The sequence below is a fragment of the Bactrocera neohumeralis genome, chromosome 4 (assembly GCF_024586455.1).
Source record: "Bactrocera neohumeralis isolate Rockhampton chromosome 4, APGP_CSIRO_Bneo_wtdbg2-racon-allhic-juicebox.fasta_v2, whole genome shotgun sequence".
NCBI lineage: Eukaryota > Metazoa > Arthropoda > Insecta > Diptera > Tephritidae > Bactrocera > Bactrocera neohumeralis.
Genome location: NC_065921.1, coordinates 1,426,011 through 1,453,586, shown reverse-complemented (window position 1 = coordinate 1,453,586; position 27,576 = coordinate 1,426,011). Strand labels below are relative to the sequence as shown.

General features: G+C 33.8%; 4 protein-coding genes across 13 annotated transcripts; 2 read left to right on the top strand and 2 right to left on the bottom strand.

The window, feature by feature from the left end:
- Positions 1 to 286: 286 nt before the first annotated feature.
- LOC126756733 (protein lingerer) lies at positions 287 to 12,908 on the top strand. 9 transcript variants are annotated; one of them, XM_050469997.1, is made up of 18 exons: positions 287 to 353; positions 2,460 to 2,642; positions 2,702 to 2,893; positions 2,960 to 3,134; positions 3,201 to 4,438; positions 4,508 to 4,792; positions 4,851 to 5,165; positions 5,279 to 5,481; positions 5,772 to 5,876; positions 6,916 to 7,020; positions 7,207 to 7,301; positions 7,369 to 7,742; positions 8,798 to 8,932; positions 9,000 to 9,122; positions 9,188 to 9,439; positions 9,506 to 9,661; positions 11,038 to 11,070; positions 12,051 to 12,908. In XM_050469997.1, the coding sequence occupies exons 2-18, from the start codon at positions 2,490 to 2,492 to the stop codon at positions 12,147 to 12,149; spliced, it is 4,038 nt and encodes a 1,345-aa protein (XP_050325954.1). In that variant the 5' UTR covers positions 287 to 353; positions 2,460 to 2,489; the 3' UTR covers positions 12,150 to 12,908. The 9 variants fall into 9 exon arrangements, with proteins under 9 accessions (XP_050325954.1, XP_050325955.1, XP_050325960.1 ...); XM_050469998.1 differs by having other exon boundaries at positions 343 to 434; XM_050470003.1 differs by lacking the exon at positions 287 to 353 and adding an exon at positions 1,564 to 1,657 and having other exon boundaries at positions 7,369 to 7,646.
- Positions 12,909 to 13,554: 646 nt separating this feature from the next.
- LOC126756734 (vacuolar protein sorting-associated protein 28 homolog) lies at positions 13,555 to 14,501 on the bottom strand. Its single transcript, XM_050470006.1, has one exon. It carries the CDS (start codon positions 14,403 to 14,405, stop codon positions 13,773 to 13,775), a length of 633 nt encoding a protein of 210 aa, XP_050325963.1. The 5' UTR covers positions 14,406 to 14,501; the 3' UTR covers positions 13,555 to 13,772.
- Positions 14,502 to 15,781: 1,280 nt separating this feature from the next.
- Positions 15,782 to 26,520, top strand: LOC126757273 (solute carrier family 2, facilitated glucose transporter member 3-like). 2 transcript variants are annotated; one of them, XM_050471052.1, is made up of 7 exons: positions 15,782 to 15,826; positions 22,624 to 22,728; positions 22,825 to 22,985; positions 24,044 to 24,641; positions 24,710 to 24,922; positions 24,991 to 25,093; positions 26,080 to 26,520. In XM_050471052.1, the coding sequence occupies exons 1-7, from the start codon at positions 15,797 to 15,799 to the stop codon at positions 26,331 to 26,333; spliced, it is 1,464 nt and encodes a 487-aa protein (XP_050327009.1). In that variant the 5' UTR covers positions 15,782 to 15,796; the 3' UTR covers positions 26,334 to 26,520. The 2 variants fall into 2 exon arrangements, with proteins under 2 accessions (XP_050327009.1, XP_050327008.1); XM_050471051.1 differs by lacking the exon at positions 15,782 to 15,826 and adding an exon at positions 18,165 to 18,639.
- On the bottom strand, positions 16,031 to 17,350 carry LOC126757276 (sugar transporter SWEET1). Its single transcript, XM_050471054.1, has 5 exons — positions 17,073 to 17,350; positions 16,920 to 16,997; positions 16,610 to 16,836; positions 16,370 to 16,545; positions 16,031 to 16,294 (listed from the first exon to the last, which is right to left on the bottom strand). The coding sequence occupies exons 1-5, from the start codon at positions 17,147 to 17,149 to the stop codon at positions 16,175 to 16,177; spliced, it is 678 nt and encodes a 225-aa protein (XP_050327011.1). The 5' UTR covers positions 17,150 to 17,350; the 3' UTR covers positions 16,031 to 16,174.
- Positions 26,521 to 27,576: the final 1,056 nt, after the last annotated feature.

The window sequence follows — 27,576 nt, the reverse complement described above, 5'->3', positions numbered from 1 at the left end:
AGCTTCCTTTATTTTTATTAAATATGTATGTATTTCGTTCTTAAAAAAATATAATAGAATATATATATGTATGTATATTTAGAAGTACTAAAACTATTAACACACGAAGGCGAAATATGAAATATCAGAGAAACACGGAAAGCAATTGTTCTGACTAGCCCACATTGTTGCATATTCGAATTTAAGCTTTTAAACTTTCTTTTCGGATACGCGATTTATGTAGTTTCCTTCTTAATTATGTTGGTCTGTTAGTGCTGCGTTTGGTTTAATCACAGTACACTGTAGCTGATATTTCAGTAATATCAAAGAGTGGCAACGCAGGTTTTCTTTAGAAGAAGACGGCACAATTGCAGGTACGGTGTTTTTGCTTAGCGTTTTTCAGCAATTTATTTGTAAAATACTGGTGTTAAATTACCTAAATTAGTGAACCAAATGTGTGTTAAGTTAAACATTTTTAAATTTGAATAAATGCTATCAATATTTGCATGATTTATGTGTATAGTTTAGTTGGTTTAGTGTGTGACTCGCACCCAGATCAAATATTTTATTTTTGGGGGTGAATGCTACAAATGAAATGCTTATTCATCCTATACTAATGGTCGAATTATTGGTGCGAAAGAGAAATGTGTGCTTGTGCAATACCATTGAAATGGCGTCCTGTCGCATGAATTTCATCCACATGGACCATAGTGCATATTCGAATATATATTTATTACATTATTATTGACATTTGAAAGTATATGCCCATAAGCAATTAAAATAATGTGTAGCTAGTGTAAAATATTGTAGGAATTGTTATATGATGGTTAAAAAAATTTTCCATACATACTCCATTTTGTTCTCGTTTAATTCAATATGAATGTTTCCACTCGGGTTATTTGCTTTGTCGTCTACTTTTAGCACAAAACGCATCGAAAAGTATTTCAGCGGTGCTCTCTTTTACTACCATAACTTTAGTAAGTACCTGTAAAAGTGCTATTTCGCTCAATTTATGAATTTGAGGGGCGGCTATGTGTAGGGGTTACCGGTTAAGTGGTGGATTGCTAAGTTCTTAATTGTTTCGCTATAGCTATGCATATGTAAAAGTTAAAATTGATTTTATATGAGAAAAATAATCAATAAACTATTTGATATTAAGGATCAATTTGAAATGGCATTTATATTTGTAATTTTTTTTGTCAATGTTAAGTTACACTTATGTCTAAACGCCATACTAAATCCGGCTTCATTTAATATTGAGCGAAAGATTAATAAACTAAAAACGATAGGTTAGAGAAAGAACAACGTTGAAGTATAAACGGGATGACGAGTATTGTCTTTGAGTCGTTGTATTAAAGCCGAACGGAAATTTGGGGGAATGAAAAGCCGAAGTGATCATTATTGCCAACTATATTTATAAATACAATTTTCGTTACAATACATCATAAATGATTTTCTTTATTTTTGATTTGATTGATTTCAAATGAATTTAAAAGTTTTTGCATAGAAATATCAATTATATATTTTTGGTTATTATAAAGAAAAGGTTATAAATAAAGCCCAATTAAAATATTGTGTTTTAACAAATTATTGAGTAGGCTGGCAACAACGTGTCGAGCAAAATTTTATAAATCAATTTCTTGTGTGTGCAATTATTGTGTTTTACGCTTAATAAAAGGTAATTTTCGACCTAAAATAATAATTTTAAATTATCATATATTGTTTGCGATAATTAATTATATCTAGGATTACTATTTATTTGGTTAAAAATATATATTGGAGTCCTTTAGAAAAGGATAATAGTTAAAGAAAGAAAAGTGTCTGGCGTGAAAGTCTCGTGAAGTAAAATTTAGAAAATTTAAACATTTTGTGTTGAAGTGCAACTCTCAGAACACCGATGACAAGTAGCATGTGCACACACGAATATTTTTCTCGATTATCTAGGAGTATATTTGGTATTTATTGTAATGTGGCATGTTGAGAGTAATGGATTTGTTACCGGCGTGGGAACATGAATGCGTGTGTCTGTTAAAATGTAGGAAATGATACCGGTGGTGCGCACCATTCATTAAATTGAGTTGAAAGAATACTATTAAAAAAATATCTTTTTAAATATGTTTAACATGCAATTTTTGCAATACTAATTCATTACATTGTAACAAAAAATATTTTTTTTTTGATTTTCGAATTATTATTTTTTATATATACACATATATTTAATGTAGCAAATTTTACTATTAGACTCACTCTTGTTTTGAGTAATCTAATTCATTTCCTCCTTTACTTTTGGTATATCCTTAACAGCCTCCTATTATTTTTTGCATCGATTATCTTTCCTAGTTGGACTTGGTTTTCTTTAAAACCAACAAAATTGTATGCATTAGTTATATTAATGATTAGTCGTAGATAATTTATTAAATGATTGATAATTTATTTAACAGAAAATATTTTCCTTCCCTATTAATGTTTTGTTTCTAAAGCTTACTTGTAAATACAGTGTACATATAAATATGAGCACACAAAATCGAAATAGCGGCGGGGGTCGCAACCAAAAAAAATCAAATTCTGGCAGTGGAGGTGGTGGAGGTGGGGATTCTGCCCTACAGACATCAACTAAAAAAACAGATGTCTCAAAGACAGAAAAAGAAAAATCGCATCCAAAGGTAAGCTACAATTAAATTTGATTTTAATAATTACACTTCACTTTAAATTAATTTTGCAGCCAACTGCTGAACAGTTACGTATAGCCCAGATCACCAATAGTAACACATCAGAAGATCCGCAAATGCGCGAAAAAGTCGCTACACTTATTGAGATGACTCAACGTTCTGAAGAGGAAGTATGTTGCGCATTATATGAATGTGATAACGATTTAGAACGTGCTGTTGTATATCTCTTCGAGACACTTCCAGTGGTTTGTTAATTATTTAATTGTGTTATTAATGATATTCAGTTGCTGACGGTTTTATTTTATATATAGGGAGCATTTGAGACATCTTCGAAGAAGAAAAAGAACAAAGCTGCAAATGCCGGTCAAGAAAGTGCTGGCGGTGATGGAGAATGGACTGACACCAATGCAAACACTGACAGACGTGAGAAATCACGTAATCGGAGTAGTAACCGTGGCGGACGCGGCGGCACCGATAGTCGGGGCTGTAAGTTTTATTGAATTTATGTATGCTTATCACACTGTACTTAAATAGTTATTAAACGATGTATAGGGCGCGGCAGAGAAGCTCGTGAGAATGAACGTAATTTACGTGATTCACGTGGCGGTGATGATCGCAATGACAACTATCGTCGTAGAGAAGGTGGTGGAGGTGGCGGTGGTGGTCGGAGTGGTGGTAGCCGTGGAGCTGGTTATGCTGGTCGTGGAGGTCGGGGTGGCGGTCGATTTGGCGCTGGTGGCCGTGGCACTGGTAGTCGCGGTGAACGTGGATATAATTCTCGGTCTGGCACCAATGAAGATCACCATGAGGTAGAGTTATGGGACAATACTATTGCTCAGAACGCTGAGAAGCAACAGCAACAAATGCAAGATGATGCTTGGGGTGACTGGGATAATGAAGAATATGTGGGCTCGCTTAAAGACAGTAAAGTATTTACCACAAGCAATCTGCCAAATCAGACGGCAGCAAGTGTGGTAAGTGGTGGCGTTAGTAGTATGAGTGGCGTGGTAAGTGGTGGTACAAGTGAGATATCGGCACCTCCCGGATTGGAACATCACTTGGGCAGTTCAAGTTTGGTTGGCACTCCAACTTCGCCGCAGCAGCAAGGATCTCATATGAATACACTTGTTAGCAACTCAGTGGGTATTGCAGGATCAAGTCCGTCTGGTGGTAATAATAGCATAAATGACGAAAGCTCAACTGTAAGTTCAGTTGTGCAGTCGGCTTCGACGTCCACAACTCCCATGATGCAATATAGTGCAGCAGTGACCAACACACAGCTAGCTCAATCACAGTCACTGACTTCTCAGCAGCAGCAGCAACCGCCGGTGCTAGCTGGTTCAAGTAATTTGACGGCAACGGGTCTTAGTAACACTCCGTATGGCAGTGCAGCGGATACGTTTTCGAATGCTGCTACAGCGGCTGCAAATTTGGTTCAGCAAGTGCAGCAGCAACAGCAACAACAGCCACAAGGGCAAATCAAAACTTCGGCAACACTTTCCGTGGAGCAATCTCAGTATTTCAATTCTTTGACATCGCAGAATGCTGCAGCCACAGCTGTGCAACAACCATTACAACAGCAACAGCAGTTACCATCGTCGTATGCACAAAATGCGGCCGCCGTGCAGTACCCGACATCGTACGCAAACGTATTTGGCTCAGCTGCTGTAACTACCCCAGCGGCAACGAGTGGCCTGGGCGTGTCTGGCGCTGATCAAACACAACTCTCAGGTGGCGTACAACAGCCACAGGTGCGAAGAGCACGTGCCAAATTACCACCGCCTTCGAAGGTGAGTTAACAATATATTAATGATTTTTCAGAAAGAGGTGAGAATACTTTCATTATATCCATGTCTTAGATACCATCGACCGCTGTGGAAATGCCAGGAGATACGTTGAATAATATTGGCTACCTGGATGTTCAATTTGGAGGCCTTGACTTCGGCACAGAAGATTCTTTCGACACTTTGCCTGAAAAGTTTGGTGCAGCTGTGACGATTGAAAGTCAACAGCAGCAACAGCAGACACAATCGCAACAGCAATTGGTGCAATCGCAACAGGATGTGTCAACAGATTATCAAAACAAAAACAATGTGCAACAACAACAAAGTTCATTGTCGGCAGGGTTACAGAGTACACAACTTGTAAGAATGAATATTTTTATCTTTGTCATAACGAATCTAATAAAATAAATAAATATAGGGTGAGGCATTATCAACTGGCTACTCGCAACGAGGCTCAGCAGCTGTGCAACAGCAACAACAGCAGGTTGTCAGCGGTGGAAATGGAGTTGGTGTAGGTGGTGGTGCCTCCTCTGTTGGCGGCACCACAAATCACACATTAGATTTGAGTAAAAGCGACCCATACGGTCAGCCACAGAGTGTTACGAACTCAACTGGTGGCTATCCAACGAGCGCTTACCAAACTGGTGTATCTGTAGCTAACAAGACTGCAAATGCTTATCAGCCATCTGCTGCCGGGCAAGTGTACAATAGCAGTAGCTATGCAAATGTACAGGTAATTAATGCAAATTTTCCATTGAATTTATAAATAAAATAGTTTTGCATATACATATATACATAATAATAAATCGGTAAAATTATTTGATAATTTTTTACCATTTCGGTTAGTCTTCTGTTTCAAATACGTACCAACCTCAAACATATGGTTCGTATCAGCAAACTTCGATGAATTCCTATCAGCAACAAGCGGCAGTGAGTGCGCAAACGGGATCGAATTCAGTAGCGGGGGGCGGAGTAAACGTTGGTAGCAGTGGAAATGCAGCACAAAACATTCCCGCAGTTGGGGGCAGCGGCGGCAACAGCAATGCAAAGTAAGCTAAAAATTCGATATTTCAAATTTATCTTTCCATCCTATATAATTATACTGACCATTGTTTAGTATTAATATTTTTGTTATTGAATTGATTTTGTATTAGTTTGTATATAATTTCGTTACATTTGTATATGTACGTATGATTGCTTTTTGAGTTTCGTTTTATAAAATTGATTGCTATTAACAATTATCCCAAATCAAATTCTCACTTTCTTCCCGCCCGCCAACCCTCTGCCTTTGGCTTTAACGCTTACAATTTTTGTTGACAACCTTAATCTAATGCTGTAGCAATACAAATACCGGATATTTGTCTACCGGCTACCCAACGCAGCAAAGCGCGTACCAGTCCAGCCAAAGTGTGTACGGTGGAACTGGTCTGTCAAATAGCTCAGGGTAAGTAAATTTTGAATGATCCATTTGCATTTGTGATGCAAATACTACTAAATTATATAGTTTTTTTTTTTTTTTAATTTTATGCGTTAACCATACTAATTCTTTTCATAGTTGCTTCAAACTAACATGTATTTTGTAGGTAACTTTGTATAGGAGTTTATGTAAAAATGTAGGAAATATTTAAGAAAAAGTATAAAACTTGTTATGTTCTGCTCTCAAATTAAATAAAGACTTATTTGGCTATGTGCTATAGCGGCCTGATTTCAATCAATTTCAATAATCTAGACCGAATTTTGTAAATCTATCCTCTTAAGTAAAAAAGTTTTCCATACAAGAACTGGATTTTAATCGATTAATATGTATGGTAGGAGTCTGCTTAAGTCGTCCGATCTGGACAATTTCTTCAGAGATTGTACCGTTGCTTTTGACAATATTCCATGCCGTCTTAAAGATATCTTGTCAAATAAAAAATTTTCCATACAAGGACATGATTTTTATCGCTTAGAAGAAAAGGACCTGCGCAAATTTGAAAACCGATATCTCATAATTGAGAGACTATTTCGTGTATATACAGATAAACGGACGGGCATAACTAAAATGACAGTCTCCGATGTTCTCTTCTGGTATTACAAACTTAGAGCTAAATATAATAATCTTCCTTCGAGGTATAAAAATAAAAAAAATAAAAATAGAAGTTGCAAAACGTTTAAATACTATTTTTATTGTTATGTGAAAGGTGAAGGGTATTGAAGCAATAAATTATACCTGTATGTAGGCTGGGTTTTCAAAGGATAGCTAACATCGCTGTTTCGTTGCAGCGACAAAGTTTTCAGCATTTTTAATTTTCTAAATTCGTCTTTGTAGTGCTATTTGTCCTTAACATGTACTCTGCTTTCCACAAATTATTTATGGTTCAGACCATTCACTGAGGTTACAATTTATTGATTATTTCTATTATGCACTTAAATGTAAACGTTGTAGGAAAAATGTTGGTAATTAACAGATATTGTTGTTTTGTTACCGTTTTGTTATTGTATAGGTTCGCCGGTAGTACAAACACTTCGTCCTCTCAATACACTAACTTTAGTACAAGTGCGAAATTGAAGGATGCGGCAACAGCGTCTAGTGGTTCGCATTACGAGAGGTAAGTAATGAGTTAAATTACTATTTGATTGACTGATTGCCGTATTTTAAACTAATATGAATAATTTTGAAGCATTTTCAATAATTAAATATTATGGATATATGTCCAAACATTTTTACATAATGATAGTAATGTGTATTTGCATACAAATGCGTGGTTTACATTTATTTTTATTGTTCATTTTAGTGTATCATCTAGTAATGTGGCAAGCAATAGTGGATCAACTGGGAACTCGACAGTGTCTGCTAATTCGTCGGGCAATGCGACTTCATCGGTTAATTGTAGGCATTGTTAAATAAGCATCTTATCATATTTATAGTAATATGATTTTTTCTTTTAATTTTACAGCCAACTCGAATGTGAATAGCAACAGCTCGGGCGTGGCGGCAAGTAATAATGTAAGCAGTGTTAGCAACAGTAATGTGAATACGAATAGTAGCAGCACTGTTAGCGGCGGTGGAAGTGGTGCTAGCGGTGGTGGTAGTGGCGGTTCTGGTGGCAGTGGAGTTGGTAGTAGTAGCAGCAGCAACCCTGCATCTGTGGTTGCCGCAGCAGCTGCGGCCGCGTCAGTATCATCGTCTTCAAATAAGACAAGCGCTAGCGGAATGGTGCCCAACATCCAAATGGTTAGTCAATATATTCAGACTGGATTGCCATTCTATCAGCAACCAGTTTATTCTTACGAGGATATACAAATGATGCAACAGAGAGTGCCACACGTGGTGAGTTCACATATGGAGAAAATGCAAAACTTAGAAAAATCAATCAATCCAAAGAAAATTTCACAAACATCCATAAAATTTCTTTAAGATAATAATTCTATAGGTGTTCAATCATTAATTATTTTTGTAAAATATACATTCCTCCATAAACATTAATTGTGGTCCAAATCACATAAAAATTCTTTATCATCTTTTGCACCTTCCAAAATAACTTCTTCATTTTCTTTTTGTGAAACTAAAATTTAAAATACATCGATATTCACAAAATTACTCACTTATTTTTAAGTCTAATGAATGTTGATTAAAAACTATTTTTCATCCTCTTTGCTAATCTATTTTACAATTGGCTGTTTAATTCATCACATCTGGTATTGAAATGGTTAACAAAATTTCTAATGGGTATAACCTCATAAATGCTTTCAAAACAAAATTACGGTTGCATGGTTTGCACACGTCGTTAATGTGATCGGATATGACGTTTTTTTTTGTAACAAATTTGTATAACATAAATTCTGGGTGAAAGCTAACTTCTATTTATTGTACATTTTTGCTGTTCAATTTATTTTTCAGTTTTCCTTTTCCCATATGATTTAAGTGAAACTAATGCTCCATCCCAATGCTTATTTGTAATATTTTGCCTTTATTGCATCGCACTTTCTTTTGTAAATAAAGAACATGAAATGAAACGAGGCGCCGGCGTACAATGTAAATTCGATAGTTAATTAGCAGCATCCGTTGTTTGCTTGCTTCAATGTATTTATTATTCGTTCGCGGGCCATAAGGACCTACGATTTCGTCGTTTAACGCTTGACTTTTACATATTTAAACAAATAAATATTTTTTAAACAATATATAGTATATTAAAATAATCTCCCAGAGAACAGTTCCTTACAATGATCATTACATTCATCACATTTTTATAAGTTTATATATTGTAGCTAAATGCGGTGCCTCGTTTCATTCATCATGTTTGGGTTTTCGTATGTCGCATATTTTATAATTATGGTACCAATATAATTGCATTGAAATTTATATTTTTTATGTTTGATTTGCAGCAAGGTTATTACGATCTCAACTACACTCCGACTAGTTTGGGCACCGGCCGAGATAATTTGGGTTCCGTAGCATATTCTACCATGACTGATGCACGTTTCACAAGAACGGACAATAATTCTAGCCCAGTTAGCAATGTAAGAATATGAGGCACTCAATACATTTTTCGAATCTGTATAATTTTTCCTTACATGAAACACATAGGTATCAAGTACAATGTCACAGCAAGCAGGCTCGGGCGGTCCCATGCTGAATGTTCCTTACTACTTCTATAGTGGAAACGTTATGCCTGGCAGTTTTCAGTATGGCACACCAGCAATCTATCCGGTATGTATGGAAAACTATGAATCGCGGCATCCAATCTTATCATTGATTTTTTATCTCTATGACAGCAGCAAATTCCTGCTGCTAATACAGCGTCTGGTGGCCAATTTCCAAAGCCTTCTTATAGCACTGGTTACGGTTCGACAAGTTATGACGCATTGTCACAAGCTTCGCAGGATTATACAAAGGGCGCTTATCCGTCAAGCGTAAATCAGCAAACGAAATCACAAAATGTGGCGAACCCGCCACAAACCGGATCAAGCTCGGACATAACATCGTCCATGTATAGTAAGGGACATGTTGCGCTGAATAAAGTCAATGTAAGTTTGTTCGTTTAAAATTTGTAAATTGCTCAAATTTGTATTTGAATGTTTATAATTTAACAGTCATATGAGAAACAAAATTTCCATTCGGGCACTCCGCCACCATTCAATATGCCCAATACGCAGACAGCTGGTGGAACTTCAGCTCAGCCGTACGGCATGTATTTGCCAATGCCGACTGCTGGTCATCACAATATGATTCATCAGCCAATCCATCAGGTAATGTAATAAGCAATAAACTTTTTTAACTTAAGCACTGTTTAGACCTATTATGCTAAGAAGCGTAGTTATTTATGTATAATTTCTAACTGATATCAAAATAATTACACCCTCATTTATTTATTCTTTTCATGGTAGTATCCCGATTTGTTCTATTATAAAAAAAGCATCATACATATTTTCCATCAAAATAAGAATTTAATTTAGGATTTAATGATGTCAAATGTACTACTTTTTTTTTTTTTTTGTTTTTTTTTGAATCCTTACACCGAACAAGTTTTAAGAATATGTCATTCCCGTTTTATTCTACATTAGCGTAATCTTATATTACCTGTTTAAAGTTTCATTTGAAACAAATGCTTAGTGTGTATTAAAAGACTTATCAGACTAGGAATTCTTTATTTTTGACGAAGTTGTTGACACTTCTTGGCCAGTTAAAAATCCGAGACCGACATTCGCGGGAACGGCCCTTTTTTGACCATCTATTCCCTTGTATTGGTAGGCCCATGACGTGTCTTAAAGCTAAGCTCTTTTAACACACTCATAAACAAATGTATGCGATTAAAACTTTTGTATAATATTTTTTTATATTAATATTTATATTATTGGAGACATCTCTAAATGGATGGTAAATTTTTTCGAGCTAAGTTAGTAATGTTTTACAGGGGAATTTAAAAGATGTGAACATTTGATGTGAAATGTATTTATGACTTTAGTAATACTTACGTTATAGTAAATGTTCACATAATTAATTTTCCAATAGGTATACTACACATATATTTATATATTCTAAATTATTTCATTTTCTTGTATGCTGTGTTCATAAGACACTTTATTCAAGTGGAATTTTTATTTTGTCATTTATATATTTTTAATTTAACTTTGCCCGGTGAAAATCATTAAAAAATGAAGATTTGTATATAATATTGGAATATAAGTAACATGCAAATGTTCGTAGTTATTTTTATAATCAAATAACCATTGCAAATTTTAAATTACGTAAAAATTCTACTTTTAGTGCTTGTTAGCTATATATAGTAAAGATATAGTTAATTCGTTTCCAAATTCCTGTTGATTGAATCCTTACTGGATTAAATATAATATTCGAAATTCTCAGACAACATTCCTCAGAAACGAATTCGGTTTCTAACTGCATTCAACCAAATTTATTCTAAATAATACAATGTGCTAATATTTCCTCGTTATTATCATACAACGGCAATCACTGAAGTTAATAAAGAAGTACCATATAATAAACAGAACACCAATTTATTCACGATCAATCTTTCCTTTAAGTACAGTAATTAAAACCAAATGCATGGAAAACTTTTTTATTATTTTATTATTTCTTTTGGTTTTTTATGGGACAACGTTAGATGGACGGCAGGATTCATAATTCATCCCGCCGGGTAAGTTTCTAGAATATCAGTTAAATTATTATAATATTAAATAATTTTCCTGTACAATTTTTTTTAAATTTTGTTATCTATTGTAATCTTACGCGTTTATGAATAAAAAATGTGTTAATACATCCGATTACTTACTGATAATTAATTTAATGTTAACTGGCAAAGTTGAATAAAAATAATTGTGATATACGCAATATTGTTCCACTACAATAATGTTGTACAATATTCACACAGAGCTTCACAAATCGAAAATATAAAATGGCGTTAAGGACGAAATTAACAAAATAAAATTATTATTGTTTAAAAATGGCTGCTGGATATCGAATGAAAATTTCAAGATAATAAATATTTGGAAATATAATACCTCACCTTTTTTTGTATTAGTAATACTGCTACATATAATATACATACATATTAGGGTGTTTTATTTAAAACTTTTCTTATTTTTCGCGGACATATAATGTTGAAAAAAATTCCCTGAAAATTTGAGACCTTAATTTTGACTTTAAGTACTTTCTCTTTGATTTTTCACGTTTGTTTGAACTGTTGTTCTATTTGAAAAACTTTCTAAGGAAAAGTTATAGAAAAATTTAGTTTCAAAAATTTCATTAAAATCTTTATTTTTTACATTTTAAATTGCTTATATCTCTGCAACAACACACTTTTGACATCAGAGTTCAGACCTTTTTTGTCGAAAGTTTAATTGCCTTCAAAAAAAAAACGTGAAAAATCGAAAATTAGTTAAAGTAAAAAATTAATTTTCAACATAAAAAACGAAATTTTCATGTGTCCGGGGAAAAAATATAAAAAGTTAATTGATTTACCCTAATATATACATATACATAATATTATATGTATATAAATATTATGTAAGATGTGTACTAACGAAATAAATTCATTAGAGCCTTGCAATAAAACGTGTACACTGTTTGCGTTCCTATTTCTAAAACTTATACTTTTGTTTGATTGTGTTTTTTCAGGATTCGAATAGCACGGGCCAACGGCAGCAAACAAGTAGCCAATCGAAATCGGCTGCTAAGCAAGGCTACTCGCCTTCTTATTGGACCGGGCAAAATTGAACGTAAAGAGGAAACCCTAAACTCACGCATTAACGTATTCATATATGTTTACGATTGTAGTATATGAAACTCGATTCCGATTAATTAACATCATCCAATCAGCGCTAAAAATCGGTTCCCGATGCATGCTACCGCGTGTCCACAACCACATACATTACACATTAATTTTTCATATTGTCTGTCTGACTATCCTATTATTTTTTACACATATGTATGTATTTATACTTATGTACAAGTATATTAGTATAAATAGAAGATAAACGCATAATATCGAGGATTCAAATTTTGTATGTTCCACTCCTACGTTGTAGCGAAGTTCCCTCTTTAAGATCAATCCACTTATTCAAATTGTACTTTACTAAGATACAAAAACAAAAAGGTATGCCCTAAAACCATTACCCCACAAACCCACATTCATACTCGTACATCTGTAATTCACTCTCATACACACGAATAAATTATAAAACTGAAAGAAATAAAGAAAAAATAACACTTAGGTGTAGAATGCTATTACGAAGCAAAGAGAGTGTTTAATAAGTAATACACAGCAGTGGAGAAGAGGCCACACACACACACGGCACAGTTGAAAGGAAATAACAAAAAGTAAATAAAAATTTAAATATTGTAATCGGTTTAAACTATATGTATAATTATATAATAACCTTAATATTTAAATTAAATACAAAATACGATTAAATCCAAAATAAACACAACAAACGCATAGTTCATACGCATGCGCGGTGAAGTCGAAATTTAAAATTTGGTTGTTTTTATCTTTAACGTCAACAATACCATGTTATTCTTGCATGATATAAGTTTTTAGGAATAAACCTGAGGTGGCGGTCACTAATTGGAGGTATGTACGTACGAGGTGTTCGAGGCAAGGCATTATATTGGACGCAAGAATGTTGCAATATAAATATCAGCTGAGAAACACAACGGTGTTGTAATATCGGGGCAGTTATTTGCTAGTTTGAACATCCCCCATAAATGTAAAGTTACAAAATACCCTGTCTGCTAAACTATTGTGGTGGTCGCTGTGGAATGGATGGTTGTCGGCTACTACCCAATATTATTGCTCAAATTTATAAAAAAAAAAAAATATTTTTTTGCACTATTTAATATAAAATAAATGGTTAGAAATGAATTAGCGAAGTGTTAGTGAATATAAAAGTTAAAAACATGAGTGTAAAATTCATTATAAATCGGAAAAGCACGCATTTTAAATAGTTTAATTTTTCTAACTTTAAATGCAAATGTCTTAAAAACCATAAGTCAGCGGCAACTATATATATTTTTTTTCTTGATCAGGAGAACCTCTTCTATCCGTACATACCCATTTTAACACCGAAATCGGGGATGCTATTCTAAAATTTAACACACAAGACTTCAAAAAACTATGAAATTTTATGATTTTTATCTATACTTTTATTACCATATGTGTACAATATTTATTTTTAAATTCCGTTAAAATGCTGTTTAATGAATATGTAAGCAAACTAGTTTTGAATAATTTGCTCACAAAATAAGATTTATTTTTATAACGGCTATGAGATTAACTTTTGCAAATATAATTTCGTTCCTGCGTAGTTTTTGCAAGTACTTTGTTGAAATACGGAGTAGCTATTGACTATGCAATAGTTTAGTAAAATCAGCATAAGCCGATTCCAAATCAAATAGAAATTGACGAACCTGTGATTCTGACAATTCATCAGAGGCCTGCATGTCATTTAAAGTGCTAAGCCAAGTTTCAACTTTTTGTTTGGCATCAAAATCTTTCGGAATCAATGAAAGTCGGTTCATATTATCAGCCAAGTCTTTTACGTCCGGCTGCAGAGCATCCATCGTATTCATTTTGAGTCGTAATTTGTCCATGATAGTTATGAATAATGAAACTATTTCTGCTATGCATTTGGATGTATTTCCTTTATCGTCTTTAATTGTTATAGGTCTATCTTCTCTTATTCGTTCCAGAGCTGCAGGGCAGTCTAATCGGAATTTTTTTACAAATGTATCTACACTGGGATATTCATCACATTGAACTTGCTTGAAAGCAACTTTGTACTGCACTAAATATTTGGAACAGGCGGCCGTATACTCTTGTGGGGTGATGCAGTCACGGATGTACGCCTTTTCAAGCTGTTGAAGAGTATTGATGATTGCGTACAAATCAGCCATATTGTCATATTTCTCTCGTTCCCGTGCATTCCGATAGAGTTTTACCTCTTCGTACAATTCTGGACAATTTTCTTGCATTATTCTGCTTACGAAACTATCTCAGCGGTGCTAATTATTTTTCCTGAACAAAGAAATAACAATAGTAACAGATGACGAATTCTTTTATGTTGACGTTATTAATATGACACATTAAACAAGTGGTGGAAATAAATCATGGTATATTTACAATTTCACCATAATATTGGACAGGTTGCATTTTCTTTGTTAAAATATTTTCTGTTTTTATTTAATGTGGCTTAGACTAGACATTTGTATCATCAGTAGTATTACATATATATATGTTTTCCGTTTCCGAGCAATTCAAATTGTATAATTAAAAGATAAAATATAAAAATAGTCTTCTAAATATTGTTCGTTCCTATGCGAATGGAGGTGGTGCAGGGGCTTAAGCTACAAGGTATTCTTGGCATCTCCCAACCGCCATGGGTGGTGCTACTTGGCATCACTCTTGTGGGTTGTCAAAAGACGCTTGCGTGAGGCAACTAAGATCTGCCACTTTCCATTGAATAATTTGCAGCCTGGAAGTGAATTCGGAGCTTTCCCAACACCGGACCGAATTGGGAATTTCGCATCATGGGGCTCTTGCGCGGCGGACCTTTCGCAGTCTATCGGACTTTATCAATATGCTGGGGGTAGGTGAGTCTTTGTGATTTAGGAGTGGGCACAATAGACCTAAGGTCATGGTGCATTCCACGTTTATCAGTCCAATCTAAACTAATCTAAATATTTTTCGTTATTATTAAATGTTTAAATAATACAAATACGAAGTGTAGAAGTGGTATAATGAAGAGTTTAGTATTTTTTCAATGATGTGCTTGGGCCTGAATAAGTGCTTCTGATATCTATTTTTTAGAAATCCTAGAGCTTTACACTTTTAAATATAAACATTCCTTTCGTTGGGGCCAATAGTTATCAAAAGATTACTTAGATCAGCAAATATATAAAAACCTCAATAATAATCATATTTCCGATAACAATTTCGTTTTACAATTCGAGGGGTATATGGTTTAATTCATTAATCACTTAAAATGAATGCTCGGTCATCATGTAGTTAGGTAATGTTAAATGTTATTATAGCATATTCACTATATTTTAGGTGGTATCTATTGAAGTACCTCTATATTAGAAAGGCTCAATATAATTAAATGATGAAATACATCAAATTAGTGGGGTGGTCATTCATACAGGTAACAAGAGGACTATACTGTTTATTTGTGGTTTGTATATTAATATGTTATTGAATAATAAAAAATTCCATGTAGTATGAAATCGATAACGATTTCTTAGATAAGATTTATTGTCGTGTGAATTTGGATTTTAACTGTTTTTAACAATAGTCTTCAGCACCGCTAGTTCTGAAGAGCACACACATAGTTTCAATAGTTTCAGTTACGTACTTATAACAAACAATGGTCTCGAATATATACAATAAGAAAGATGTAAGTAAAAACTCCTTATGGTTATTAGCATAATTAGTTTATTAAAGCACACGCGAAATATAATATATGTATGTATATTATTGCTTTACAAATAATCAAACCGTATAAACTGGAATTTCATTAAACAATATACCATAGCATGCACTATCTAAATATGAGCAATTATTTTTAAATTTTTAAATAAATGCAACCTTTTAATATATATTTCGTATTTAATTAAATATATAAATTTATTGTTTTACTTTTAAAAATATTTAATACAGTCATTATGTTTTCAAACATAAAATTATTTGTTTCATCGTTACAACGACGATTAATATATTTTAGATGCCAACTATATTTTTGCTTTCAAAATATAGGAGCTTGGTCAACCAAGCGATAGCCTTGGCCAGAATAGGTTTTAGGTGGGTATACAACGAATAGACAAAGTTGCAGCATTGAAAGTAAACATCCAAGAAAATTTGGTATCTGTTAATAATAAATAAGATAATTATATTACGTGTATGCATTATTCAATCAAATTCCAAATGTAAAAAATCAAACCTGTATAAAAGTATCTGATATGACGACACCGTATATGACCCACTGTATGGACACTAGAAATGTCATTACAATCAGTGCAAAGGGTAAACTTTCTGAATTCTTTACACGTATCACATGAATTAGCATTGTTAGAGGAGCTGCAAAAAAGCACACTGTAACAATACTGCAGACCAGACCTAAAAATAAGTAAACTTTTATTATTTGCATTGCTAAATGTTAATAGACACTTTAAAATCGTACCCATAATACGAACTTTTTCCGCTTCGATTTCAACCAAATTAGTATAGTACCAAACACTAAACAAAATGCATAATACAAAGCCAAATTGTCGCATATAGGACTTTTTGTTTACAGAGAAAATATAGTATATCATTGTGTAGCATAGGAAAAGGAAGGACCCAATTATATTGACCAATATAACGCTACGTTCATTAGTGAGCATACCATAACGAAGCCAAAATGAAGTTCTATATATGTAAGTAAAAATATAATTCCGTTATTCAAATACAAATGTTAATGTAATGTCTACAATATACGTATTTGAACTCACGAAAGAAATCCACAAATAAAAGGTAGTCCTGATGATTCGCCGGTACTTTTCTTTTGTATGTATTTACGGCATATAATTCTGAAAAATAAATACATATACATATGTATACGATTTTTCCCATTGATACCTAGTATGTATATTATGAGGACTTACACTCCAGACAAAAATTGTAAAACCGTACTGACTACTGCTGTAGACTCTAGTAGCACATCGTATGTGGGAAGCGGCATATTTAGCTGTTTTCTAAGTATCTAATTTGTACTCATGAATTGTAATTAATTGTGTTTTTTTTTTAGTTTTTAGACATAAATTTGTTTTTCAAAAATATGAAAGATAATACATTTTAAATGAAAAACAAAATTTGTTTGGCTTTACGTTTGCTATCAGACTAGTCTTTCCAAACCAATAGCTACGTCAACTGTTTTTATTTTGCTTTCAATTTAATTTTGACATTTAAGTATTTATTTCCCAATTTTGTTGTGCTTAGAGGAGAATATGGGATCAAAGCACAACATGTAAAAATGATCAGCTGTCTTGGGAGAATGCGCATAATATGCAGAAGAAAAATTTATATTATTTTTGGAAAACATGTTAAAAGTAATAATTATTTTATAGCATATATACACATGTTAACTTCTAAATTTAATCTGGGCATTGTAAATATTGAAATTTTATTTCTTCAAAAATAAATAAAACAACAAAACAATTAAGGCAATAGTCGTGAATTTCTAAAACTTTTAAATAACTCTTATAATTCCGGTGTCGCAGTAGTTATGGATAATATGTGACAGAAGCATTGGAATTGTGTTCGGTGTGATTTATTAACCATATGTTTGAGATAAATCGGTACTTGATAGAATGGATTTAAATATGTCGATGCGAATAATGTGTGAGTAAATTTATAAGGTGTATACATATATTTAATTGCGAGTAAATGTTTGTTTTGTATTGCTTTTAGAGAACGATAGCCACAAAAAGTAATGATAAGTGTTCTCTTAATGATTTCACCCTTGAACAGTACCGAAGAAGAAATAGTTCTCTCCGATAATTGGAAAGCGCTACACGTGGTAGCAAAACAATATAAGCACAATAGTGGTAGTGTTAACAAAGAGTCGCAACAGCTAAGCTACCGAATGCGATAGGAATGCTAGATTTTCTCTGATATGAATGAGCTCGTTATGAACATGGCCCAATTGACAGCAGAGAACATATAACCAGTTCTTTGCGTTCTCTGCTGTTATAAAAAATAAATTTTGAGGCACTCTCACACCAGAACAAGTTGGGTATCCCTTTATCACTGACCGACAGTATGACTATAAGCTCCCTTGGTGAACAATCTTTTCGCGGATTGAATCGTGAATATATATAAAAAATACGTATCTGTTCCCTAATTTTTGTATAATTCTGTTAATTCTGTTGAAAACTTTGAAAATATATGTATGTAAATGTAGCTATTGCTGGCACATGTCCAAAGAGGAGGTAAAACAAAGAGCACAAATTTCGCACGCGTTTTACAATTCGTATTCACCAATAAACACATAACAAAAGAAAACATCGCACTTGCATGCTTGCGTTTATAAAACAAACCTAAAAAATGGAGTTGCATATGACTACACAAAGTGAACCACTGCATCGTCTAGATTGTGAACAACAAACAAGGAAATTTGGTGTGACCCACGGCACTAAGGTATCACTTCATGAGGATTCGGAAGTGCTCAAGGTATAATATTTATCTGGCTGTGTTCTTTTAAGGTCAAGTACATTAATCCCTGTAGGAAAAATTTGTTTTGGGAGGGGATATGCAAGAATATGCATGCAATGTGAACCTTGTACCTGTTTTTGATTCTATATTGCTTCTCAGCTGCTCTTTAACAAATATTTGAGTACATTTGTGCTTAACAACACATTCTATTCTATAAAGGATGTGATTATAAAGAATGTTAGAATTGATACATACATATATATATTTGTTATATTTTGGACGGTATATTGTGTTTTTTAATTACACCTAATGCATTTAAGGGGACATATTTCCTAAATAACCAAAAGTAGCATAGAAAAATGAAGGACCCAATTAACGATGCGTTTATCAGTTAGCATACAATAACGAAGCCAAAACGAAGTTCTACTAAATACATATAAAATGGATAATGCGCTAAAACAAAATTTGAATGTTGGTTATAACTGGATTATATCTGATAGCAGAACCTTGAAATGTTGGACATATGTATGTAGTTTGAAGTAGTAAATTGTAACCAATAAAATACTCAATTTCGAATATTTTGATCATGCGTTATTTTGCATTTTAGGTGGAGTTATGTATTTAAAGTCACGAAAGAAATCCACAAATAACCTAAAGTTATCTGAGAGAATTAATTATTAAAACGAATAAGACTTAAAGAAACTTCTTAAGTCGACTAAATACCAAACATTGTTTATTATTAATTATTAATTATTAATTATTCATAACTTCCTGTTTTTATGTTTTTGTTCCTACATACTTTTTACCTTTTTATTAAAAAAAAAATATATTTATATGTAGGTACATATATATTTTATTTTCAACATTATAAAAGATTTTAATTTTTAACTGATTACGAAGTACTTTGATAACTTTTCTGACATTTCTAACGATGCAATTTTTCACAGCGGCGAAGCACATGCATACATTCAAGGTGCGTTCCAAAGTAAACAGGACTTAAAAAAAACATAACAAATGATTTTTTCGGCAAAATCAATTTATTTTATTGAAAATAGTCTCTTTCTGTTTCAATACAGCTTTTTGCACGGTCCAAAAGCATGTCGAACGAGTGTTGGCCGGTATGCCCGCCAGTATGCCGGTGCAAGCCTCTTGAATGACCTCTACGTCTGCATAACGCTTTCCGTTCATGGGCAAATGCATTTTTCCGAAAAGGAAGAAGTCGCACGGTGCCATATCAGGTGAACAGAGAGTTAATGGTTAAAATGTAATTTTTGGTCAAATAATCGGTCACAAGCGTCGATCGATGAGACGGCGCATTATCGTGCAACAAAAGGCAACTTTCATCTTCGCGATATTCGAGCCGAACACGTCGAATACCGCGCACTAAACGCTTCAAAAGTCCCAAGGTAGAATACCGCATTAACGTTTTGGCCGGGTGGAACAAATTCTTTGTGGACAATAACCTTGGAATCATAAAAAAACCGATCAGCATTGCCTTCACTTTTGACTTCTCCATGCGCGATTTTTTGGGTTTCGGCTCGTCCGGTGCCTTCCATTCATCACTCTGGCGTTTCGTTTCAGGATCATATTGGAAACACCACGTTTCGTCACCAATCACAATATTGTAAAGGAAGTTTTTGTCCCTATTGGCCTCTTTAATGATGTTCTTCGAATGTTGGATTTTGAGCAATTTTTGTTCGTCAGTCAATTTGTGCAGAACAAACTGTGCACACACCTTTCGTAAACCCAAATGTTCGGTCAAAATACGATAAATCGATGTTTTGGAGATGTTCAATTCCATTTCCATGAATTTCAGTGATGATTTCGTCTGATTTTTGATGAATTCACGCACAGTTTCGATGGAATTTCCGGTGATCACGGATTTTGATTGGCCCACATGTTGATCGTCATTTATGTCCTCACGACCACTTTGCAAACGTTGAAACCACTCGTGCACTCTGCTACGGGATAGGCAATCATCGCCATAAACTTGTTTCATCAATTGAAACGTTTCGGTAAAAGTTTGACCAATTTTAAAACAAAATTTTATGTTGGCTCTTTGTTGGAAGCACATTTTCGCATCGATAATACAAACATACTGACACTTAAATCGCAATAACTTCACTTCCAACTTATGAAATGTCATAAAATTCTCACTGGACAATCGATAAAGGTAGCAGATTCTAACGCACCAGTCGACATATAGATGGCGCGACCAGGGGGCGCTAGATTCAAAAAGTCCTGTTTACTTTGGATCGCACCTTGTATGTTAATATTATATATTAGGTGCGCAACTAAATTTATTTTTTTAAAGAAAAATAAATTTTATTGTAAAGAATTGATTACAAATGAATTATCTGAAGTATTGCCCATCGTTGGTCACAACTTTTTCCCATCTTTCTGGCAAAGCCCGAACGTAACGTATTACGTTAAAACTGTTCATCTTGTGATGCTATCCAAGAATCGAGCCATGTCGTAAGTGGAACTGCTTCTGAGCCAGACCTTGTGTCATCGAACGGAAGAAATAATAATTGGACGGTGCAATATCTGAAGAATATGACAGGTGAGATAGGACTCCCCATTTAGGCGTTTTCAGGTAGGTTTTAGCGGGTTTTTCAACGTGAGGTCGAGTGTTTTCATGTAGAATCATTTTGGTATTGAACCAAAAGTTCCTTGTGTCTGAATCATTCCCAGTGCATGTAGTCGCCTTGAAATGGCTTGGCGGGTACCTTCCAATGCTGAAGCAATCACTTCTTGTGTTTGACACGTCATCAAGGAACGTCTCACCGTCTTCTAAGGTTTTTAGCCTCCCTCACGCGACGGTCGTTAATATCGCAGCACCTCCGTAAACTTTTTGGAGTTCCCGATGTGCTTCAGGCGACGATTTCTTTGATTGAAAGAAGAAAATCAACATTTCCCAATAAAAGTAAACATAAACAATAAATCAAGGCTAAATTCGTTATAAAAAAACAAATACCCTGTTATTTTTACACGGTTGATCATACGTTATTTTGAAATTTTAATATAACTTGGGTATTTCTGATCGCAGAAGCTTAAAATTTGTGATACATACATATGTAATATGTAGTGGAGAATCGTAATCGATAAAAAACTCTGTTTCGAATTTTTTGATGATACCTTATTTTGCCTTTCAGGTGAGGATATGTACGTATGTATTACTACTGTAGTACTGTGTTTCCGATTTATAATCTTAACAATTTATCGTGGATGTTATCATTACTGCACAATTATTGATCAACATCGAGATAACCCCAAATTACCTACGCAAGAGATAACGTTTGAATTATTGAATTAGTCAAAAAATTATAGCATAATATTTATGTGATTTCGCCAATGTTTCTGTTATGTGCTTTTCCTGCTGCCTCTTAGTGAAATTAATGATGCTACTTTAACCTCATATATGTATGTACGTTCTAAAATATATGTATTTTTGTGAAAGGCAATTTTGGTTTAATCAAAAGTAATTTTGTCATACATACATATGTATGTATGTATATAAAATATTATTAAAAACTCGTAACTAGTATCACGATTAAATTTTTAAAGGCCTTGAGTGAGTGCAAGCAATAAATATCAGTATATTAGAAAATAAAAGATTGACAAATAGGGTGGACACAGATTACGCCCAAGCCTGTACTATATACATACATATAAGGATGATATATGTATGTACATAGATTTGATTTCAATTCAAAAATCTACATTATGATGTAATTCCCAGTTTTAACGTAACAAACTACTCTTGGACACACCAAGAGCTTTACTTTACCGTGTATCAAAGTATATGTCGATGTTGACTATATGTTCCAATATTCATAACAATGCGTTCTTTATGTAAATATCTGATCAATGCAAAATTTACTTAACAGAATGCTAAATCAAGGAAATTATTGACTCTATTATTAAAAACATTGGATATTCCTAACAGAAAAGTGTTACACTTTTAAGTCTAATTTAAATATAAACTTTATGTACTTGTAGAAACCACAATGGAGCGCTTTGTTAGCATTGGTGGGATTCGCTACTACTTTCGGGGCTGCGGTTCCGGTGGGTTACTGTATTGGTGTTATCAATGCTCCAGCATCGGTAAGTTAATATTTATGTTTATAAGTGTAATTTTATTTTTTCTTTTCGATTTATGTTGCTTTCATATTATTATTATTTTATATTTTTATTGTGCAGCTTATAAAAATTTGGTGTAATGAGACTTTACACCATCGATACGGTTCTAATCTGAGTGCTTCTGGTTTAGATTTGCTCTGGTCATCTGTAGTATCAATTTTCCTGATAGGCGGAGCGGTTGGCTCGCTTGGAGGAGCTAAAGCAGCCAATAAATTTGGCAGGTTAGTTGCTTACCAATAGATTTGCTAATAACAACGAAAAATAATCGAATAATGAAGTGGTAAAAATGAGAGTATTAAGGGATCGTCTCAGTGTGGCCATCCGAAAAATCACTGATTTTCGCGTTTTTTTTAATGTTGGAATTAACTAATATATATTTTTTTTAATAAATAAATACATTCATGACGAATACAAAATGATTTTTTTATGTTTGTTTATTAGGCGTATAGTAGTTAAATAAATTGTAGAAAAGACACGTAAAAAAAGGTCCTGTACAATGTCCACGATTGCGGCCGCAGTTTTGATCAAAAAACAAAGATTTCAAAAAGATTATTAATCTGTGGGAAAGTCGCTATCGCGCCACAGAAGATTTTTTGTTTTTTTTGAAATTTGACAAAATGCCGGCGGTTTGAAAAAATAGGAAGATAAAAAAAAAATAAAAGCTTCCATAGCACGATAGAGAATGATGTTCTCTCCAAATTGGAACTAGATATCTTCAAAACTCTTCCTTTGACAGTGGAAACCGTTTTGGAAAATACCATTCTGAGAAAAACGCGTTTAAAGATTGACGAGTCGCTATGTTCCCACTCTGTTCCCTTTCTACAAGAAACGCTGTAATGAATAATAATTTGAATTTTGATTTCAAAATGAGAAAAAGAGTATGTTTATTATAGGTATAGTTTCCGATAATGCAACAAAAAAAATCGATTTCTCGAAAATTTCACACTGAGACGATCTCTTAACAACATTATATTTTCTAATATCGGTATAAATTGGTCCTCACCACTTCATGTTTATATTTTGTCCCCCTTACTCATAATTCACATTTCCATTTCAATTTACTAGTAGTCAACATAAAATACCATGTTAACCATGTTTGAAAGTAGTATTTTTGAAGCATACAATTATTGAGGCTTGGAGGTATGCTAGGTTTTTCGCTTATAGTATAATATTATCGAATTTTGTTTATTATGTTTTCTTTAATTTTTTAAGTTTGTATATTAAACTAAAAAAATTACTTTCAAAATAACAGACAGTAAATTAATTCTTTTTATTTCAGGAAAGGTTGTTTGCTAATAAGCGGTGGACTTTTTACGTTGGGTGCAATCCTTTTCTTTTTCTGTCGCGCTGCTGGCTCCGTAGAAATGCTTTTACTTGGCCGTTTGATAGTCGGTCTTGGATCTGGTCTGACCACAGCCGTACTACCAATGTACCTTACAGAGATTGCACCACTAGCCTTACGCGGAACCTTTGGTGTCTTGTGCTCGATGGGTGTGACCGGTGGCGTTGTGGTTGGACAAGTCTTTAGTTTGCGCCATATTTTCGGCACCGAGCAACTCTGGCATTATGCTCTAAGTTTTTACATCATTTTAGTGGCTGTATGCTACTTGCCTGCTTACTATTTTCCAGAGAGCCCAAAATACCTTTACATAGTGCGCAACGACCAGGAGCTGGCTCGATCTGAACTTCGTCGCCTATGCAAAGGACCCAATGCGGCCCTCGTAATTAAGCATGAAATTGATGAGATGGATGCAGAAATGAGTACTAAAGTACAAACGAGCAGTTTCTTTTCGGTGCTGAAAGATCCGACATTATTGTTGCCATTAATCATTGTTTGCTCGTTTCATGGTGGTCAACAATTGTCTGGAATTAATGCTGTAAGAGATAAATAATTAAACAATTGAATGAATCAACTTACTAATAAGTAATGTATCATTTCCAACAGATATTCTATTATTCAGTATCAATATTTAAGAAAGCCGGTCTTTCCACAACTGATGCGGAATGGGCGAATTTGGGCGCTGGTTGTCTGAATTTGCTTGTGGCCTTTTTGGGACCTATGCTGATGTCTAAGCTAAATCGTCGCCCATTGATGATGTTTTCCAGCGGAATTTGTTCTCTTTTCCTCTTCGCTATTGCTTTTGTTTTATATTACATAGTAAGTTTGTGTGGATTGCCAATACAAATTTGATGACGTGTCATTGAATAAACTCATTTTCATTATAGGATACCTCAAGTTGGTTTCCCATACTGTGTATTGTGTGTATTATGGGATACATCTTCTTTTATCAAATAGGTTTGGGACCTATACCATACTTCATTGGCTCAGGTGTGTATTATGAAGCCTCTTCACATACACTTTTTGCATGTGTGTATGAGTATTAATAGTTTCTATACAAAATGAATTTATGCACATACACATATACATACATATATTATATAATATATATTGTTTTTTAATTGAATCACTAAAGGGCAATCAGTGTTTACTCATTGCCACAAGCCATCTCAAACAATAACGTTTAAATGTGACGACATTCGATACGACAGCACAGTTTCAGTAATGAAATTAAGTTATTGACCTAAAGAGTAAGGCGTTCGGTGTTAAGTTTATTTTTAATTGAATTCAATTGGATCGCCTGCATTGTTTTTACAGCCTTTGTGTGATACACGTGATTTAATTTTAACGAAGTCACGTTTTATTTTTAGCTTCTAGTGTGTTTTGTGGCCTATGGATGAAGAAATGTGAGTCAATTTGTGTGACCATTCATGCAAGCAGTGTTTTCCGAGAAGAAAATTTAATTGCTTTCCGAATGATTCAATTCTATAACTTGTCTGTAGACTTTGTGCTCTTAATAAATACTGTGCACGTGATTGCGTGAGACTGTACAGAAATAGCGTTTAAAGTAAATTTAAAACATAATAGATATAATAACTATTTATAGTTGGAGTCAAATTTGAAAATTTTAGGTGCAGAAACTGAATAGTTTGAAACGCAGTGGCACATTATTCGCCATCTTGCTAAAACCAGGAAAGTTCAAAACCTTTATCATGCGTAATGAGCTGAAATTATTACTTGCAAATTACCTTTACATTAGTAGACAAATCAGCTCAATTAACGTTGACAAATTATCTATAAGTTCGGTCGAGAAAAATAATCTTTCGTGATTTGGTGGCATTTCAGCCTTCATTCTGTCAAATGAGTTACATATTTATCTTAAACTATCCATTTAATTATGTTACTATTACTAAGTTACCAATAGTAAAAAATTTAATTACATTAAATATATATGTATATTTATTTCTTTCTAACAGAGATCTTCGAAGTTGCACCTCGCTCGGTGGCCATGTCGATGGGCAGCTTATCTTCTTGGACGTGCAATTTTACTGTCGGCATGGCCTTTCCATCGTTACAGAACGCCTGGGGCGCTTTCGTATTCCTCCCATTCTCGGCGACATGTCTGCTGGTCTTCCTGCTAACGAAATACTATTTACCAGAAACACGGGGACGAGATCCGTGTGAAGTTGCGCCACTGGTGGCCAAGGGTTTTCGCTCAAAGGTGAAATAAGTCATGGACGCTGTTGGTGTGCTCATAGTGATAAATAAACTGATATACATCTTGGTTTTAAATTAGATAAGTAGGCAAATTTTTTCGAGTAATTTTTGTAATATATGTATGTATATGTATATATGGCGCACAATTTTTTAGCAAAAAGTGTTATGATTTAATAAACTATAATTTTTTAAAGGACAAACACGTTTGAAAGTATTTGGGCAAATTCTAAATACCTGTAAATAATGAGATTACCCTGTTAATATATACCAAACAGACTGAAAACTTCATATCGTATTAAAGAAGAACACAGTTGCCATCAAGGGGGATAAACCGATTATGGCGATATTTCATACCCCTTTTGATATAAGTACTAATGCTTCTTCTTTCAAGAATATTTCTTCATTATCACTAAATTTCTTACCAAAAACCACGCTCCTGAGCTGTGGGAAAGGAAAAATTACAATGACTGTCGATTGGACACGGGAGGATGATGATAACAAAAGTGAAAATCTAAGCTTACTTATAGGCATTAAAACGTTATTTTAAAATAATTCGAATTCAGTAAGATATAAACATAGGTACCTGTAAATATTATATGGGTTAATATTGACTAAGCTAAAAAATGTTAACGTAAATGTGCTAATTTGCATAACTTCTTGATGATATCATATGAATAGATGTAAGTACATAGCTATGTACATATATACGGATGCCAGTATTGTGTACAAAAGAGTGGATGCCTCCCCGATAAGTATTAAGCATTTATTGTACATTTTGAAATGTCTTGCAATTAACTGGTAGGTCAAATCCAGACATTTAAGTGAATATCTCTCATGTTGGGCAGCAAAATTCATATACATACGATATGTACATACATACATGTATGTATGTACATATGTACTCCATTAAAAACATCGATATTGTTATAATATTAAATGTACCGTTTTATATTTCTTATTCACAGCACATTATTATTAAGGAGCACTAATCATTTCAATTAGCAAGTGTCCGTCGCTATTTTTCACGGAAGCGTAAGTGAGGACCATTTTTTTCCATTTCCATTAATACATACATACATATATGCATGGATTCATATGCAGATAGATATCAATCGGTTCTGCTAATTCGTATATTTGTTAAAGGCACTGGTAATCTAGACGTTTGAGCTGGTTTTCATGGGCGGGCAAGCATAAGCAAGTGTAATTGGTACCGTTGAAAGTTTAATATTTGCATATGTATTTGCATACACAAATGT

What these genes read in the sequence shown, in the direction of transcription:
- LOC126756733 (XM_050469997.1), top strand. Translation starts at nt 2,490, where the DNA reads ATGAGCACACAAAATCGAAATAGCGGCGGGGGTCGCAACCAAAAAAAA. An exon ending in AACAGAGAGTGCCACACGTG is followed by an intron (nt 7,743 to 8,797) that starts GTGAGTTCACAT and finishes TTTGATTTGCAG; the next exon opens with CAAGGTTATTACGATCTCAA. An exon ending in GCACACCAGCAATCTATCCG is followed by an intron (nt 9,123 to 9,187) that starts GTATGTATGGAA and finishes TCTCTATGACAG; the next exon opens with CAGCAAATTCCTGCTGCTAA.
- LOC126756734 (XM_050470006.1), bottom strand. Translation starts at nt 14,405, where the DNA reads ATGCAAGAAAATTGTCCAGAATTGTACGAAGAGGTAAAACTCTATCGG.
- LOC126757276 (XM_050471054.1), bottom strand. Translation starts at nt 17,149, where the DNA reads ATGCCGCTTCCCACATACGATGTGCTACTAGAGTCTACAGCAGTAGTC. An exon ending in TTACAATTTTTGTCTGGAGT is followed by an intron (nt 16,998 to 17,072) that starts GTAAGTCCTCAT and finishes TTTATTTTTCAG; the next exon opens with AATTATATGCCGTAAATACA. An exon ending in TATCAGATACTTTTATACAG is followed by an intron (nt 16,295 to 16,369) that starts GTTTGATTTTTT and finishes TATTATTAACAG; the next exon opens with ATACCAAATTTTCTTGGATG.
- LOC126757273 (XM_050471051.1), top strand. Translation starts at nt 18,514, where the DNA reads ATGGAGTTGCATATGACTACACAAAGTGAACCACTGCATCGTCTAGAT. An exon ending in GCAGCCAATAAATTTGGCAG is followed by an intron (nt 22,986 to 24,043) that starts GTTAGTTGCTTA and finishes TTTTTATTTCAG; the next exon opens with GAAAGGTTGTTTGCTAATAA. An exon ending in ACCATACTTCATTGGCTCAG is followed by an intron (nt 25,094 to 26,079) that starts GTGTGTATTATG and finishes TCTTTCTAACAG; the next exon opens with AGATCTTCGAAGTTGCACCT.